Below are 19,101 nucleotides of genomic sequence, written 5' to 3'. Positions count from 1 at the left end.
CCTTTCCTAATAAGAATAGCTGTACCCCTAGATTTAGAAGTAAATGAGGAGTAGTATGTTTGGCCTATCCAATTCGCCTTTAATCTTATTTGTGTTTGTTGTTTCATGTGTGTCTCCTGCAAAAACATTATGTCGCTTTTCAACGATTTTAGTTGGGCAAAAATTTTACCCCTCTTAATTGGTTCGTTGGCACCCCTTATATTCCAACTACAAAATGTAATTCCTCCATTCTTTATTTGTCTATCATCTTGCATTGTAAATCAGGGTAATATTCCTGAATCATATGGTGCAAACAAATACCTCAGAACTTTAGGACTTGGGTGGTCATCCCGGTTTATTAGATTTATATTGCATCTCCTTCTTGTAAAGTGCCTTAGAAAAAGAAAAAAAGAATGTGATACACAATTACTTTCAAAAAAATTAAACAGATAAAAATCTTGATTGTGCTTTAAAAAAAAAGGTGCTATTAAGGTATCTAAGGGAAGATACCTTAAGGACGAATAGCCATCAACGATGGCAAAAAATGTATAGACCTCCGTGATGTTGTTATACATTGAGCTCCTCCCCCTTGGTGAATCCTCATATAAAGTTACATACCGTTTCATATTGTGTTTTTTCTTATATGAGTTTATCAAATCAGCGCTAGTGACAGCCGAGAGAAAAAAGAGACATAAGGAATAAAAAAACAAAACAAATATAGAACAAACATATACACGATTATATAAGTATATATGTCCCTCTAATTTATCCAATCTTAATCTAATCTAAACTTTCCCATATATATCCACCCTGGATTCTTACATAATATCCCATTCTATAACTACCATACATCATACAAGCTGGTACCAAAGGGTTTCTATAAGGTCCCCCCTCTGTGTACGTAATGATGTCTTCGTAGAGTTACACCTGTGGATTTGGGACCTTGCTGAGTGAAACAAATTGCTCAGTCCACACGGTACTGATCGAGAAACATTTTTGCAAGTCACAACCTTTCCCCTACGATTAATCCAATCCAATCCAATCCAACTTTATTTGTTAAGCACTTTAAGACAACCAATGTTGACCAAAGTGCTGTACAGAAGAATAAACAAGACATCATAAACAGACAACATAACAGAACATAACATAACAGCTCACATTAAATAATGAAGAATTCTGCATCTTCCACAGTGCAAGGGCAAACAAAGATTTTGTACAATCACTGCCCTGCCCAACCCCGCCTGCCTCTGCCTGCGAGTCATGCAAAGGTGAGGAGATTGGTGGAGGAATGATTAACTCAGAGGGACACACCTTGGTGCCGGACCCTGGGAAGACTCTGGGCAGAGAGTGAGATATCCGTGCCCGCTCTGGTCTGCGTCCGCTCTCTCTCCTCACGCTCCTCACTGCATCAAACCCAACATGTCGTCGCCAGATGACTCCGGCAGCACCATCCCGTCCGGATGTAGTGTGTTTGTCTCCTTTCCCGAGCTGCTGATGCTGGGCGAGTTTGTGAGTACCCTGACTTTATTCCATTCCAGCTGCTGACTGTATGTGTGGATGTAGTTGAGTTTACTGTCCTGTGTACCGAGGTAGCGTGAAAAGCTTTTGTTGCGCGCTAACCAGTCAGCGGAAAGACAACAGACAATAGACAACAGGTGCAGGAGTAGGCCACTCGGCCCTTCGAGCCAGCACCGCCATTCAATGTGATCACGGCTGATCATCCCCAATCAGTACCCCGTTCCTGCCTTCTCCCCATATCCCCTGACTCCGCTATCTTTAAGAGCCTTATCTAGCTCTCTCTTGAAAGTATCCAGAGGACCTGCCTCCACCGCCCTCTGAGGCAGAGAATTCCACAGACTCACAACTAACTCTCTGTGTGAAAAAGTGTTTCCTCATGTCCGTTCTAAATGGCTTAGCCCTTTAGACTGTTTGTGGCCCCTGGTTCTGAACTCCCCCCAACATCGGGACCATGAACATATTCTCCTCATGATTTTGTACACCTCTATAAGATCACCTCTCTCTCTCTCATCCTCCTGCGCTCCAAGGAATAAAACTGCCCCACCTCTCCCTGTAGCTTTGGCCCTCGAGTTCTGGGAACGTCCTCGTAAAGTTAATGCAGAGTTCACTATCACTCTGTCTCAGAACGAAAGCGAAAAGAGACTGAATGTGAAACTGGACTGAAGTCACTGATAAGGTGAGTCAGGGATTGTACCTTGACACTGATGGTGAGATTGGTCACGTTTAAGAAAGAACTGCAGATGCTGGAAAGATCGAAGGTAGACAAAATTGATGGAGAAACTCAGCGGGTGAGGCAGCATCAATTTAGCGAAGGAATAGGTGACGTTTCGGGTCGAGACCCTTCTTCAGTGATGTGAGAATGATGCCACTGCAGGTCCGTGAGCAGCTTAGTGGAATACTGATGGAGGAAGCCAGGGCGATTATCGAGATATATCCATCCTATCTATTCCCCTCATGATTTTATACACATCTAAAAGATCACCCCTCAGCCTCAGGTACTCCAAGGAATAAAGTCCTAGCCTGCCCAATCTCTCCCCCAAATCTTAACAACATCCCCGTAAAACTTCTCTGCTCCCTTCCCAGCTTAACATCATCCTTCAATAGCAAGGTGACCAAAACCAAACACAAATCTCCGAATGCGGCCTCACCTACATCTTGTACAACTGTAACATTACATCACAATGTCTATACTCTGAAGAGTATTGTCTGAAGAAGGGTCTCGACCCAAAACGTTGCCTATTTCCATCGCTCCATAGATGCTGCTGCACCCGCTGAGTTTCTCCAGCACTTTTGTCTACCTTTGATTTTCTAGCATCTGCTGTTCCTTCTTGAACATCTATACTCAATACCCTGTCTGATGAAGGCCAATGTACCTAGAGCATTCTTGACCACCCTATCTACCTGTGATGCCACCTTTAAGGAACCATGTACCTGCGCTCCAAGATCCCTCTGCTCTACAACACTACCCAGAGTCCTACCATTCACTTTGTAGGTCTAAATGGCGTCAAGTTGGGAAAAGGGGAAGTACAACAGGATCTGGGGGTCCTTGTACATCAGTCAATGAAAGTAAGCATGCAGGTACAGCAGGCAGTGAAGAAAGCGAATGGCATGTTGGCCTTCAGAACAAGAGGAATCAAATATAGGAGCAAAGAGGTCCTTCTGCAGTTGTACAGGGCCCTAGTGAGACCACACCTGGAGTATTGTGTGCAGTTTTGGTCCCCTAATTTGAGGAAGGACATTCTTGCTATTGAGGGAGTACAGCGTAGGTTTACAAGGTTAATTCCTGGGATGGCGGGACTGTCATATGCTGAGAGAATGGAGCGGCTGGGCTTGTACACTCTGGAGTTTAGAAGGATGAGAGGAGATATCATTGAAACATTTAAGATTGTTAAGGGCTTGGACACGCTAGACGCAGGAAACATGTTCCCGATGTTGGGGGAGTCCAGAACCAGGGGTCACAGTTTAAGAATAAGGAATAAGCCATTTATAACGGAGACGAGGAAACACTTTTTCTCACAGAGAGTTGTGAGTCTGTGGAATTCTCTGCCTCAGAGGGCGGTGGAGGCCGGTTCTCTGGATACTTTCAAGAGAGAGCTAGATAGGGCTCTTAAAGATAGCGGAGTCAGGGGATATGGGGAGAAGGCAGGAACGGGGTACTGATTGGGGATGATCAGCCATGATCACATTGAATGGCGGTGCTGGCTCGAAGGGCCGAATGGCCTACTCCTGCACCTATTGTCTATTGTCTATTGTCTATTGTCCATGTTAGACTTCCCAAAATCCAACACCTCACACTTCTCTAAGTTAAACTCACTTGTGTTCAAGTTAAATTCTTACTGATTTGGTCCAGAACCCGTTGCAATCTAAGTTAACTTTCTTCACTGCCCACTTCACCGAGTTGAATGAGTTACCAGGAAAGTGTTATCAGGCTTCTGAACGGCCCTTCCATAAGCTAGGGTCCTGTCCGATTCACCTCTACCCCATTGCGGACATTGGACTTTGTCTGTGGAACTGGTGCACTACAATGCTGAGAACTATAGCCATTGTCTGAGTTTATTGTCACGTGTACCGAGGTACAGTGAAAAACTCGTGTTGCGGGCTAACCAGTCAGTGGAAAGACAATACATGATTACAATCGAGCCGTCCACAGTGTACAGGATTAAGGGAACAACGTTTAGTGCAAGATAAAGTCCGATTAAAGAGGAGGTGGATGTTATCTGATCTGATCTGAGGGGCAGAAAACGCTGGTGGGTGTTGTGTACAGGCCACCTAACAGTAGTAGTGAAGTTGGAGATGGTATCAAACAGGAAATTAGAAATGCGTGCGACAAAGCCAAAACCGTTATAATGGGTGACTTCAATCTACATATAGATTGGGTGAATCAAATTGGCAGGGGTGCTGAGGAAGAGGATTTTTTGGAATGTATGCGGGATAGTTATCTAAATCAACATGTAGAGGAACCAACGAGAGAGCAGGCTATTTTAGACTAGGTATTGAGTAATGAGGAAGGGTTAGTTAGCAGTCTTGTTGTACGTGCCCCCTTGGGCAAGAGTGACCATAATATGGTTGAGTTCTTCATTAGGATGGAGAGTGACATTGTTAATTCAGAAACAATGGTTCTGAACTTAAAGAAAGGTAACTTTGAGGGTATGAGACGTGAATTGGCCAAGATTGACTGGCAATTAATTCCAAAAGGGTTGACGGTGGATATGCAATGGAAGACATTTAAAGACTGCATGGATGAACTACAAAAATTGTTCATCCCAGTTTGGCAAATTAATAAATCAGGGAAGGTAGTGCATCCGTGGATAACAAGGGAAATCAGGGATAGTATCAAAGCGAAGGATGATGTGTACAAATTAGCCAGAAAAAGCAGCATACCGGAGGACTGGGAGAAATTCAGAGACCAGCAGAGGAGGACAAAGGGCTTAATTAGGAAAGGAAAAATAGATTATGAATGAAAACTGGCAGGGAACATAAAAACTGACTGCAAAAGTTTTTATAGATATGTGAAAAGAAAGAGATTAATTAAAACAAATGTAGGTCCCTTGCAGTCAGAAACGGGTGAGTTGATCATGGGGAACAAGGATATGGCGGACCAATTGAATAACTACTTTGGTTCCGTCTTCACTAAGGAAGACATAAATAATCTGCCGGAAATAGCAGGGGACCGCGGGTCAAAGGAGTTGGAGGAATTGAGTAGCCGGGAAGCCGGGAAGTGGTGTTGGGTAAATTAAATGGATTAAAGGCCGATAAATCCCCAGGGCCAGATAGGCTGCATCCGAGAGTACTTAAGGAAGTAGCTCCAGAAATAGTGGATGCATTAGTAATAATCTTTCAAAACTCTTTAGATTCTGGAGTAGTTCCTGAGGATTGGCGGGTAGCAAACGTAACCCCACTTTTTAAGAAGGGAGGGAGAGAGAAAACGGGGAATTACAGACCAGTTAGTCTAACATCGGTAGTGGGGAAACTGCTAGAGTCAGTTATTAAAGATGGGATAGCAGCACATTTGGAAAGTGGTGAAATCATTGGACAAAGTCAGCATGGATTTACAAAAGGTAAATCATGTCTGACGAATCTTATAGAATTTTTCGAGGATGTAACTAGTAGCGTGGATAGGGGAGAACCAGTGGATGTGGTGTATCTGGACTTCCAGAAGGCTTTCGACAAGGTCCCACATAAGAGATTAGTTTACAAACTTAAAGCACACGGCATTGGGGGTTCAGTATTGATGTGGATAGAGAACTGGCTGGCAAACAGGAAGCAAAGAGTAGGAGTAAACGGGTCCTTTTCACAATGGCAGGCAGTGACTAGTGGGGTACCGCAAGGCTCAGTGCTGGGACCCCAGCTATTTACAATATATATTAATGATCTGGATGAGGGAATTGAAGGCAATATCTCCAAGTTTGCGGATGACACGAAGCTGGGGGGCAGTGTTAGCTGTGAGGAGGATGCTAGGAGACTGCAAGGTGACTTGGATAGGCTGGGTGAGTGGGCAAATGTTTGGCAGATGCAGTATAATGTGGATAAATGTGAGGTTATCCATTTTGGTGGCAAAAACAGGAAAGCAGACTATTATCTAAATGGTGGCCGACTAGGAAAAGGGGAGATGCAGCGAGACCTGGGTGTCATGGTACACCAGTCATTGAAAGTGGGCATGCAGGTGCAGCAGGCAGTGAAGAAAGCAAATGGTATGTTAGCTTTCATAGCAAAAGGATTTGAGTATAGGAGCAGGGAGGTTCTACTGCAGGTGTACAGGGTCTTGGTGAGACCACACCTGGAGTATTGCGTACAGTTTTGGTCTCCAAATCTGAGGAAGGACATTATTGCCATAGAGGGAGTGCAGAGAAGGTTCACCAGACTGATTCCTGGGATGTCAGGACTGTCTTATGAAGAAAGACTGGATAGACTTGGTTTATACTCTCTAGAATTTAGGAGATTGAGAGGGGATCTTATAGAAACTTACAAAATTCTTAAGGGGTTGGACAGGCTAGATGCAGGAAGATTGCTCCCGATGTTGGGGAAGTCCAGGACAAGGGGTCACAGCTTAAGGATAAGGGGGAAATCCTTTAAAACCGAGATGAGAAGAACTTTTTTCACACAGAGAGTGGTGAATCTCTGGAACTCCCTGCCACAGAGGGTAGTCGAGGCCAGTTCATTGGCTATATTTAAGAGGGAGTTAGATGTGGCCCTTGTGGCTAAGGGGATCAGAGGGTATGGAGAGAAGGCAGGTACGGGATACTGAGTTGGATGATCAGCCATGATCATATTGAATGGCGGTGCAGGCTCGAAGGGCCGAATGGCCTACTCCTGCACCTAATTTCTATGTTTCTATGTTTCTATGATTGGATTGCGTGGGAAACTAAAGGGCCTGTCCCACTTGCCCATTTTTTTCGGCATCATATCAGTGTCACCAAAAGATTTTGAACATTTCAAAATCCAGCGGCGACATAAAAAATGCAGCGACACTTGAAAAATCACCGCACATCAATACATCGTCACGCCGCACCACGCCGCTAATGTTCCGATGACCTGATACGTCAGTCCATCACGCCCGCAGTTGCCGAAAAAATCACCGTGGGACAGGCCCTTACGCTTTTCACTGCACCTCAGTACACATAACAATATTCAACCCAAACCTGAACCTAATCTACCAATTACTGAGGTACAGTGAAAAGGTTTGTTGCGTGCTAACCTGTCAATGGAATGACAAGACATGATTACAATCGAGCCGTCCACATCTGTACATATACACAATCAACATGAGTAAATCATAGAGCAAGCTAAAGCCAGTAAAGTCCGATCAAAGATTCCGATGTTCTCCAATATAGACAATAGACAATGGACAATAGGTGCAGGAGTAGGCCATTTGGCCCTTCGAGCCAGCACCGCCATTCAATATGATCATGGCTGATCATCCAACTCAGTATCCTGTACCTGCCTTCTCTCCATACCCTCTGATCCCTTTAGCCACAAGGGCCACATCTAACTCCCTCTTAAATATAGCCATTGAACTGGCCTCAACTACCTTCTGTGGCAGAGAATTCCACAGATTCACCACTCTCTGTGTAAAAAATGTTTTTCTCATCTCGGTCCTAAAATATTTCCCCTTTATCCTTAAACTGTGACCCCTTGTTCTGGACTTCCCCAACATCGGGAACAATCTTCCTGCATTTAGCCTGTCCAACCCCTTAAGAATTTTGTAGGTTTCTATAAGATCCCCCCTCAATCTTCTAAATTCTAGCGAGTACAAACCGAGTCTATCCAAAGGCAATCACAAATAAGCTGCCATGGTTATTGTCTTCCAAACTGTTGAAGTAGCGGTCAAACAGCGGAGCGAGCAATGACCACAGCACTGGACGCTGGTCACCTGCATCCAGTCTGAACAACAACCCCTCCACTCACACTCCACTCACCCACAAGGCCAAACTTAGTTTAGAAACATAGAAACACAGAAAATAGGTGCAGGAGGAGGCTATTCGGCCCTTCGAGCCAGCACCGCCATTCAATGTGATCAAGGCTGACCTCCCCAATCAATAACCCGTGCCTGCCTTCTCCCCATATCCCTTGACTCCACTAGCCAATAGAGCTCTATCTAACTCTCTCTTAAATCCATCCAGTGATTCAGCCTCCACTGCCCTCTGTGGCAGGGAATTCCACAAATTCACAACTCTCTGATGAAAACATTTTTCTCACCTCAGTCCTAAATGACCTCCCCTTTATTCTAAGACTATGGCCCCTGGTTCTGGATTCGCCCAGCATTGGGAACATTTTTCCTGCATCTAGCTTGTCCAGTCCTTTTATAATTTTATATGTTTCAATAAGATAACCCCTCATCCTTCTAAACTCAGCATCTGTTCTGCTTTGGAAGTGATTTGTTACACGACTGTCGAGGTATAATTGAGGTCACCATGGTGGCTGTGTTTGTGGATTTCTAATGTGTGGACAAACCTGAATGCAGAAACAGAACAAAAATGCTGGAGAAACTCAGCGGGTGAGGCAGCATCTATGGAGTGAATGAATAGGTGACGTTTCCGGTTGAGACCCTTCTTCAGACTGATGTGGGGGTGGGGGAGGGTGGGGGGGGCGGGCGGGAAGAAGAAAGGAAGAGGCAGAGACAGTAGGCTGTGGGAGACCTGGGAATGGGAGGGGAAGGAGGGAGAAAGCAGGAACTACCTGAAATTGGAGAAGTCAATGTTCCTACCGCTGGGATGTAAACCAAAGATCCTACAGCGAGCAAGATAGATCACTCGACGAAAAAGACGTAGTATGGTCATGGGCAGATTCGTGGGTAATTTTCGGCCCCATTTCCGTAACCGGCTTCCGTCTCCGCATCAAAGATCCCGTAGGATACGAGTGCGGAGACGGAAGCCGGTTACGGAAACATCCTCGTAAAAATAAAAGATATTTGGTAAAAATCTTCTCCTCATTTTCAGAATTATAATTTATTAACACAAACTGTTCCCCTGCAACGTTGATTACACTGCGGGTCAGGTCGGGTCGGGTCGAGTTACTGAAATGGATGAAAAAAAGGCCCACGTTCCGCTCCGTTGCGTACTACACGTCAGCCCATTGTATTTAGCAGGAGTGGTCTATCTTGCTCCGCTATAGGATCTTTGGTGTGGACAGCCCAAGTTTCTCCATTTTCAGGTAGTCCCTGCTTTCTCCCTCCTTCCCCTCCCCTTCCCAGCTCTCCCACAGCCCACTGTCTCCGCATCTTCCTTTCTTCTTCCCTCCCCCCCTCCCCGCCCCACCCCCACATCAGAAGAAGGGTCTCGACCCGAAACGTCACCTATTTCCTTTGCTCCATAGACGCTGCCTCACCCGCTGAGTTCCTCCAGCATTTTTGTCCACCTTTGATTTTTCCAGAATCTGCAGTTGTTTCTTAAGCAGAAACAGAACAGGTGTGTTACGTCGGGAAGGCCTATAGAAAGATGTTTACGGGAATGACAAGCATAAAAACCTTCACCACCCAGGTCATGTTGGTCTTAATACACAGCTAAAGCAAACTGATCTAATCATGATTACACCCTCTTTGTATTTACCTTCCAAACCCTTTACTTCATTCATCCACCAATTGATTCTTGACATGGATGTGTTTGCTGAAGTGATTCCTGCCTTAACCACTGACACTGGAGGTTAATTCCACAAACTCAATAACGTCACAGGGCAGCACTGTGGCGCAGCGGTAGAGTTGCTGCCTCACAGCGCTAGAGACGCGGGTTCCATCCTGACTACGGGTGCTGTCTGTACGGAGTTTGAAACATATAAGATTATTAAGGGCTTGGACACGCTAGAGGCAGGAAACATGTTCCTGATGTTGGGGGAGTCCAGAACCAGGGGCCACACAGTTTAAGAATAAGGAGTAAGCCATTTAGAACGGAGATGAGGAAACACTTTTTCACACAGAGAGTTGTGAGTCTGTGGAATTCTCTGCCTCAGAGGGCGGTGGAGGCCGGTTCTCTGGATACTTTCAAGAGAGAGCTAGATAGGGCTCTTAAAGATAGCGGATCCAGGGGATATGGGGAGAAGGACGCATGCTTCCGGCGACAATCAGTGGAAGCCGTCACTTGTCGCAGTAGATGATGGTGGTAGCAGAATTAGCTCGGGATAGTTCTGTAGATGCCTCTGCTTTGGGGCCCATTAGTGAGCTGAGGTACAATGCAGAGGCCTTGTGGCCGTGTTACCCAGGCACTTCAGACCACAGTTGAGGCCACAAGCAAACTGGTGAAACAGCTCCTCACATCATGCAAGAGAGAAGATTCAAGAGAGTGCAGAGTATAGTGTTACAGCTGCAGGGAAAGTGCAGATTAGGAAAAGTGCAAAGGGAACAATGAGATAGGTTGGAAGATCAGGAATTCATCCCCAGCAGATAGGGTTCAGTTCAAGAGTTCGATAACCGTGGGGAAGAAACTGCTCCTGAATGTGATGGTGCAGAGAACATAGAACAGTGTATAAACTGCAGATACTTGTTTATAAAAACCAGACACAAAGTGCTGGAGTAACTCAGCAGGTGAGACGCGCATCTCTGGTGAACTGTCACACTACAAACCCATTACGACAATCAGTATGAAGAAGGGTCCCAACTCGAAATGTCATCCAACCATGTTCTCCACAGATGCTGCCTGACCCGCTGAGTTACTCCAGCACTCTGTGAAACGTCACCTATCCATGTTCTCCACAGATGCTGCCTGACCCGCTGAGTTAGTCCAGCTCTGCCCAAGACTACAATAAATTACAGAGAGATGTAGATGTAGCCCAGTCCCACACACACCACACTCCCCACCATTGTAGATGTAGCCCAGTCCCACACACACCACACTCCCCACCATTGTAGATGTAGCCCAGTCCCACACACACCACACTCCCCACCATTGTAGATGTAGCCCAGTCCCACACACACCACACTCCCCACCATTGTAGATGTAGCCCAGTCCCACACACACCACACTCCCCACCATTGTAGATGTAGCCCAGTCCCACACACACCACACTCCCCACCATTGTAGATGTAGCCCAGTCCCACACACACCACACTCCCCACCATTGTAGATGTAGCCCAGTCCCACACACGCCACACTCCCCACCATTGTAGATGTAGCCCAGTCCCACACACACCACACTCCCCACCATTGTAGATGTAGCCCAGTCCCACACACACCACACTCCCCACCATTGTAGATGTAGCCCAGTCCCACACACACCACACTCCCCACCATTGTAGATGTAGCCCAGTCCCACACACACCACACTCCCCACCATTGTAGATGTAGCCCAGTCCCACACACACCACACTCCCCACCATTGTAGATGTAGCCCAGTCCCACACACACCACACTCCCCACCATTGTAGATGTAGCCCAGTCCCACACACACCACACTCCCCACCATTGTAGATGTAGCCCAGTCCCACACACACCACACTCCCCACCATTGTAGATGTAGCCCAGTCCCACACACACCACACTCCCCACCATTGTAGATGTAGCCCAGTCCCACACACACCACACTCCCCACCATTGACTCCATCTACACTTCACGCTGCCTCAGGAAAGCAGCCGACATCATCAATGACTTGTCCCTGTCCCACCCCGGTCATTCCTTCTCTCATTGGGCAGAAGATACACACCTCCCTTTGACTTCTTTAATCTGTGGAATTCATTGCCACAGCTGTCTGTGGAGGCCAAGTCAGTGGGTATTTTTAAGGCAGAGATAGATAGATTCTTGATTAGTGCGGATGTCAGGGATTATGGGGAGAAGGCAGGAGAATGGGGTTAGGATGGAGAGATAGATCAGCCATGAATGAGTGGTGGAGTAGACTTGATGGGCCGAATGGCCTAATTCTACTCCTACCACTTGTAATCATGATCTTATAAGAGTCTATTCCCCAGGGTAGGGGAATCAGGAACTTGAGGACATAGGTTTAAGGTGAGAGAGGGGAAATGTAATGAGAATCCGAGGGGTAACCTTTCCACACAAAGGGTGGTGGGTGTATGGAACGAGCTGCCAGAGGAGGTTGTAGAGGCTGCCACTATAGTTTAGTTTATTGTCACATGCATCAAGGTACAGTGAAAAGCCTTTTGTTGCATGCTATCCAGTCAGCAGAAAGACAATACATGATTTCAATTGAGCTGTTCACAGTGTAGAGATACAGGATAAATAGAATAACGTCTAGTGCAAGATAAAGTCCGATTAAAGATAGTCATCCACAATGATGTAGGAGGTCAGGACTGCTCTGTAGCTGGTGATAGGACTACTCATAGAGGGAGTACAGAGAAGGTTCACCAGACTGATTCCTGGGATGTCACGACTTTCATATGAAGAAAGACTGGATAGACTCGGCTTGTACTCGCTAGAATTTAGAAGATTGAGGGGGGATCTTATAGAAACTTGCAAAATTCTTAAGGGGTTGGACAGGCTAGATGCAGGAAGATTGTTCCCGATGTTGGGGAAGTCCAGAACAAGGGGTCACAGTTTAAGGATAAGAGGGAAGTCTTTTAGGACCGAGATGAGGAAAACATTTTTCACACAAAGAGTGGTGAATCTCTGGAATTCTCTCCCGCAGAAGATAGTTGAGGCCAGTTCATTGGCTATATTTAAGAGGAAGTTAGATGTGGCCCTTGTGGCTAAAGGGATCAGGGGGTATGGAGAGAAGGCAGGTACAGGATACTGAGTTGGATGATCAGCCATGATCATATTGAATGGTGGTGCAGGCTCGAAGGGCCGAATGGCCTACTCCTGCACCTATTTTCTATGTTTCTATGTTTCTACGTTTCCTACACAACAGTACGAGGAGCGGTTAATGTTAGACTCTGCTCACTAACCTCACTATGTTTACATCGTCCTCTTAAGCAATGAATAAATATAATTCGGTTACCGTATTATTGACTACAACCGCCGGTTTAAAATGACTGCTATTTAATTCTCAACCACTGGATATTTGCCTGGAAACATATTGCATGTTTTCGTTCAGTGAGATAAGTCAATTTTAATAGACTGAGATGTTAAATCCAGCGCTACTTCACAACAAACTAAACCATCTATAATTTAAATAGGGCATTTAGGATCGGTAATACAATTCCCAAGACTATTTCACATATATAATTCCAGCACCACTTCACACTGAGCTGTCCGTGATATTTAAAGGGGCTGGCATACAAAATCAGTACCCAGTTTCTGCCTTCTCCCCATATCCCTTGATTCCGTAACCGTAAGAAATTTAAACATGGGAGGCTTTTTATAGTGAAAATAAAACATCATGACATCATTTTCACCATGTGATGATTTTTCCACATGTCGGTAGCTGTTGTTGGCTCAAGAGTAACTCGGGAGAGGATCTTGGTACATCGCAGAAATGAGAAGTAAACGGCAAACTTAGACAAACACGTGGGAACTCGTTTAAACTCGTGAACGTAAACTTGGAATCTCGTAGAAAAACACGAGTTTGATTTTTTACCCGGGATCACTCGTGGCTGGACTCGCACCGTGAGACAGGGCCATTAGGAGGATGAGAGGGCATCTCATTGAAACATATACGATTATTAAGGGCTTGGACACGCTAGAGGCAGGAAACATGTTCCTGATGTTGGGGGAGTCCAGAACCAGGGGCCACAGTTTAAGAATAAGGAGTAAGCCATTTAGACGGAGACGAGGGAACACTATTTCTAATAATAATAATAATAATAAATTTTATTTATGGGCGCCTTTCAAGAGTCTCAAGGACACCTTACAAAAATTTAGCAGGTAGAGGAAAAACATGTACAGGGAATGAAATAAATAGTAGAGACATGACTAGTACACAAAGTAAAGACAGGATTCATTTCAAAACACAATACGAGGCAATTCAAGCACAGATGAAAAGGGAGGGGGACGTGGGGCTAAGGATAGGCAGAGGTGAAGAGATGGGTCTTGAGGCGGGACTGGAAGATGGTGAGGGACACGGAATTGCGGATCAGTTGGGGGAGGGAGTTCCAGAGCCTGGGAGCTGCCCTGGAGAAGGCTCTGTCCCCAAAACTGCGGAGGTTGGACGTGGATGGAGAGGAGACCGGCTGATGTGGATCTGAGGGACCGTGAGGGTTGGTAGGGGGAGAGGAGGTCAATGAGATATGGGGGGGCCAGATGGTGGAGGGCTTTGTAGGTGAGGATCAGGATTTTGTAGGTGATCCGGTGGGAGATGGGAAGCCAGTGAAGTTGTTTGAGGACTGGAGTGATGTGATGCCAGGATTTGGTGTGGGTGATGAGTCGGGCGGCTGCGTTCTGGACCAGTTGGAGTCGGTTGATGTAGGTGGAGCTGATGCCAAGGAGAAGTGAGTTGCAATAGTCCAGTCGGGAGGAGATGAAGACATGGATGAGTCTTTCAGCAGCGGGAGGTGTGAGAGAGGGTCTGAGTTTGGCGATGTTGCAGAAATGAAAGAAAGAGGTTTTAATGACATGGCGGATGTGAGGCTCAAGGGAGAGGGTGGAATCAAAGATCACGCCAAGGTTGCGGGCCTGGGGAGATGGGGAGACAGTGGTGCCGTCGATGGTGAGAGTGGGGTTATTGATTTTGCTGAGTGTGGCTTTGGAGCCTATGAGGAGGAATTCTGTATTATCGCTGTTTAGTTTGAGGAAGTTATGTTGCATCCAGGTTTTTATAGGAGTTGATATGGGAGAGGGGGGGGGCGGTTGATATGGGAGAGGGGGGGGGGGGGGTTGTGGGGGGATTTGGTGCCGAGGTAGATCTGGGTGTCATCGGCGTAACAGTGGAAGTCCAGATTGAAGTGGCGGAGTATCTGACCAAGGGGGAGGATGTAGATGATGGAGGAGGGGGCCGAGTACGGAGCCTTGGGGAACGCCTTGAGTGACTGTGGCTGTAGCAGAGGTGTGGTTGTGGAGAGAGATGAAGAGATGAACTCACAGAGAGTTGTGAGTCTGTGGAATTCTCTGTCTCAGAGGGGGGTGGAGGCCGGTTCTCTGGATGCTGGGAGTGGCCAGGGTTGGACTGGTCCTTGATTACAACTTGATGGCTATCACAGCTTTTTAAAGACATTTGGATATCTTTAAACACACTAACCACCCCCCTTGATATTATATTAATATTATTCATTGGCTCCTTTTACCCCATCTGTGCTGTGACACTACATGACTCTGTGCGTAACTACATGTTTCTGCGATGTTTTCCAGGTGTTTGGAGGCCTGGTATGGATCCTAGTGGCTTCAGCGAGAGTTGCGTTTGTCTACGATCAAGGCTGGGTGATGTTCGTCTCAGTCTTCTGCTTCGTTATAACCACGGTACTCTTCATCCTGTACATGCTCGGGGTCCAGAGATGTTCCTCAGGATGGACTGTGGTGGTAAGTCCATGCCCGCTGCCATCCCGGTGTGAACGCACCGTAATACTGAGCTGTGACATGTTATCACCAGTGTATTTACAATACATCATCTCCAACCCAAAACGTCACCTATCCGTGTTCTCCACAGATGCTGCCTGACCCGCTGAGTTACTCCAGCACTCTGTGAAACGTCACCTATCCATGTTCTCCACAGATGCTGCCTGACCCGCTGAGTTACTCCAGCACTCTGTGAAACGTCACCTATCCATGTTCTCCACAGATGCTGCCTGACCCGTTGAGTTACTCCAGCACTCTGTGAAACGTCACCTATCCATGTTCTCCACAGATGCTGCCTGACCCGCTGAGTTACATCAGCACTCTGTGAAACGTCACCTATCCATGTTCTCCACAGATGCTGCCTGACCCGCTGAGTTACTCCAGCATTTTGTGTCTATCATCGGTTTAAACTTTCTCACACAACTAAAACCCTGGTAATATTGATCGGTTTCTCTTCCTTTGTCTCCTTTCTCTTGCAGGATGTTTTTTACCATTTCATAGCAGCTGTCTTTTATTTAAGTATTGCTGTTTTGCAAGCCACAGACACCAGAGCTGGTCTATATTATGGAAAGACCTACAGAATCAACATTGCTGCTACTGTAAGTACCATGTATCTGTTCTCACCTTCGAACGATAGAATCATACAAGCTACAGCATGGCCCCTCATCCACCCTGTCAAAATAGGACATGTTAGCTTGTTGAGTTTCACTGTCCTTAACTCATTTTCACCTAGCTCACAGACAACAATGGACCATTGTGGGCTCTGCTTTTCCCTGATCATCGGTACTTTATTGCATACCTTTCATTCATTTGTTCTATATCTCTCTATAATCACCATCTATATCTTTTGCTTTCCTTTCCCCTGAGTCTGAAGAAGGGCCTCGACCCGAAATGTCACCCATTCCTTCACTCCACAGATGCTGCCTGTCCCGCTGAGTTACTCCAGCTTTTGTGTGTCTGTGTTCAGTGTAAACCAGCATCTGCAGTTCCTTCTTACACAAATGAGCTTCCAGTTTCTGTGACGTTAATATTACCAATGATCTCTCGTGGAGCAACCACATAAATGGGACAGTCACAAAGGCCTCTACCGACTGAGGAGGCTGGGGAAATTCAGCATGGTTCACACACACCACACTCCCCACCATTGTAGATGTAGCCCAGTCCCACACACACCACACTCCCCACCATTTTAGATGTAGCCCAGTCCCACACACACCACACTCCCCACCATTGTAGATGTAGCCCAGTCCCTCACACACCACACTCCCCACCATTGTAGATGTAGCCCAGTCCCACACACACCACACTCCCCACCATTGTAGATGTAGCCCAGTCCCACACACACCACACTCCCCACCATTGTAGATGTAGCCCAGTCCCACACACACCACACTCCCCACCATTGTAGATGTAGCCCAGTCCCACAAACACCACACTCCCCACCATTGTAGATGTAGCCCAGTCTCTCACACACCACACTCCCCACCATTGTTTCTTGAGGATGTAACTAGGAAAATGGACAAGGGAGAGCCAGTGGATGTAGTGTACCTGGACTTACATAAAGCCTTTGACAAGGTCTCGCATAGGAGATTAGTGGGCAACATTAGAGCACATGGTATTGGGTGTAGAGTGCTGACATGGATAGAGAAGTGGTTGGCGGACAGGAAACAAAGAGTAGGGATTAACGGGTCCCTTTCAGAATGGCAGGCAGTGACTAGTGGGGTACCGCAAGGCTCGGTGCTGGGACCGCAGCTATTTACAATATACATCAATGATTTGGATGAAGGGATTCAAAGTAACATTAGCAAATTTGCAGATGACACAAAGCTGGGTGGCAGTGTGAACTGTGAGGAGGATGCTATGAGAATGCAGGGTGACTTGGACAGGTTGGGGGAGTGGGCAGATGCATGGCAGATAACGTTTAATGCGGATAAATGTGAGGTTATCCACTTTGGTAGCAAAAACAGGAATATCAGATTATTATCTAAATGGTGTCAAGTTGGGAAAAGGGGAAGTACAACGGGATCTGGGGGTCCTTGTACATCAGTCTATGAAAGTAAGTATGCAGGTACAGCAGGCAGTGAAGAGAGTGAATGTCATGTTGGCCTTCATAACAAGAGGAGTTGAGTATAGGAGCAAAGAGGTCCTTCTGCAGTTGTACAGGGCTCTAGTGAGACCACACCTGGAGTATTGTGTGCAGTTTTGGTCCCCTAATTTGAGGAAGGACATTCTTGCTATTGAGGGAGTGCAGCGTAGGTTTACAAGGTTAATTCCCGGGATGGCGGGACTGTCATATGCTGAGAGAATGGAGCGGCTGGGCTTGTACACTCTGGAGTTTAGAGGGATGAGAGGTGATCTTATTGAAACATATATGGTTGTTAAGGGTTTGGACACGCTAGAGGTTGGAACCATGTTCCGGATGTTGGGGGAGTCCAGAACCAGGGGTCACAGTTTAAGAATAAGGAGTAAGCCATTTAGAACGGAGACGAGGAAACACTTTTTCTCACAGAGAGTGGTGAGTCTGTGGAATTCTCTGCCTCAGAGGGCGGTGGAGGCCGGTTCTCTGGATACTTTCAAGAGAGAGCTAGATAGGGCTCTTAAAGATAGCGGAGTCAGGGGATATGGGGAGAAGGCAGGAACGGGGTACTGATTGGGGATGATCAGCCATGATCACATTGAATGGCGGTGCTGGCTCGAAGGGCCGAATGGCCTACTCCTGCACCTATTGTCTATTGTGATTGAGAGTCTAGGAACAGAGGGCACTGCCTCAGAATAAAAGGACGTACCTTTAGAAAGGTGATGAGGAGGAATTCCTATGTTTTTTCTATGTTTCTATGTTTCTCTAGTCAGAGGGCGGTGAATCTGTGGGATTCATTGTCACAGAAGGCTGTGGAGGCCAAGTCAATGGGTATTTTTAAAGCAGAGACAATAGACAATAGGCAATAGGTGCAGGAGTAGGCCATTCAGCCCTTCGAGCCAGCACCGCCATTCAATGTGATCATTGCTGATCATCCACAATCAGTACCCTGAGATTGACATGTTCTTGATTAGTGCGGGTGTCAGGGGTTATGGGGAGAAGGCAGGAGAATGGGGTTGAGAGGGAGAGATAGATCAGCCATCGATCGGGCCGAATGGCCTCATTCTGCTCCAATGGCTGATGAAGTACAAGACTATATTTGGTGTAGAATGGAAAGTTGACCTGAATACATTTATTTGTAAAGATGCCATGTTGATTGTGGGAGCTGCTCTCCATATCGAGATGTGGTTATGATGTGACACTTTGTGTGCGTTGCAGGTGTTTGCGTTTGTGGCGACCTTACTCTACACGATACACGCGATCAGCTCCATCGTGAGGTGGAAAACATCCTCCTGAACAGACATCCGTCGCACCTGCTGCCGCAACACTTTACCTGCGTCCCCAACACACCGACGTGTCTGAGTTTCATCTTGTTTTACATCTGTCTTCAATGTGATTGCAGTGTCCACGAACCTCAATGACAGTACACAATCAGCCCGATGCTCTGCAAAAATGTACCGTTCATTCAGTCTAAGGTGGACAACAATGCTGGAGGAACTCAGCGGCTGAGGCAGCATCTATGGAGCGAAGGAATTGGTGACGTTTCGGGTCGAGGCCCTTCTTCAGACTGATGTGGGGGTGGGGGGGGGGGGGGAGCCCCCCCCCCCACCCCCTACATCAGTCTGAAGAAGGGTCTCAACCCGAAACGTCACCTATTCTGA

The 19,101-nt window shown here is 46.6% G+C and overlaps 1 protein-coding gene across 1 annotated transcript; it reads left to right on the top strand.

Moving 5' to 3' along the window:
• Positions 1 to 1,220: 1,220 nt before the first annotated feature.
• LOC116972876 (myelin and lymphocyte protein-like) lies at positions 1,221 to 18,975 on the top strand. The gene is made up of 4 exons (XM_033020465.1): positions 1,221 to 1,488; positions 15,160 to 15,327; positions 15,843 to 15,962; positions 18,659 to 18,975. The coding sequence occupies exons 1-4, from the start codon at positions 1,399 to 1,401 to the stop codon at positions 18,734 to 18,736; spliced, it is 456 nt and encodes a 151-aa protein (XP_032876356.1). The 5' UTR covers positions 1,221 to 1,398; the 3' UTR covers positions 18,737 to 18,975.
• The last annotated feature ends 126 nt before the right edge of the window (positions 18,976 to 19,101 follow it).

This window comes from Amblyraja radiata, chromosome 5 (assembly GCF_010909765.2).
Source record: "Amblyraja radiata isolate CabotCenter1 chromosome 5, sAmbRad1.1.pri, whole genome shotgun sequence".
Taxonomy (NCBI): Eukaryota; Metazoa; Chordata; class Chondrichthyes; order Rajiformes; family Rajidae; genus Amblyraja; species Amblyraja radiata.
This window is presented reverse-complemented; position numbering and strand designations above follow the sequence as displayed.

Excerpts from the sequence above, each read along its gene's own strand:
- LOC116972876 (XM_033020465.1), top strand. The coding sequence starts at position 1,399 with ATGTCGTCGCCAGATGACTCCGGCAGCACCATCCCGTCCGGATGTAGT. Across the intron at positions 1,489-15,159 it reads TGCTGATGCTGGGCGAGTTT|GTGTTTGGAGGCCTGGTATG; the intron begins GTGAGTACCCTG and ends GATGTTTTCCAG. Across the intron at positions 15,328-15,842 it reads CCTCAGGATGGACTGTGGTG|GATGTTTTTTACCATTTCAT; the intron begins GTAAGTCCATGC and ends TTTCTCTTGCAG.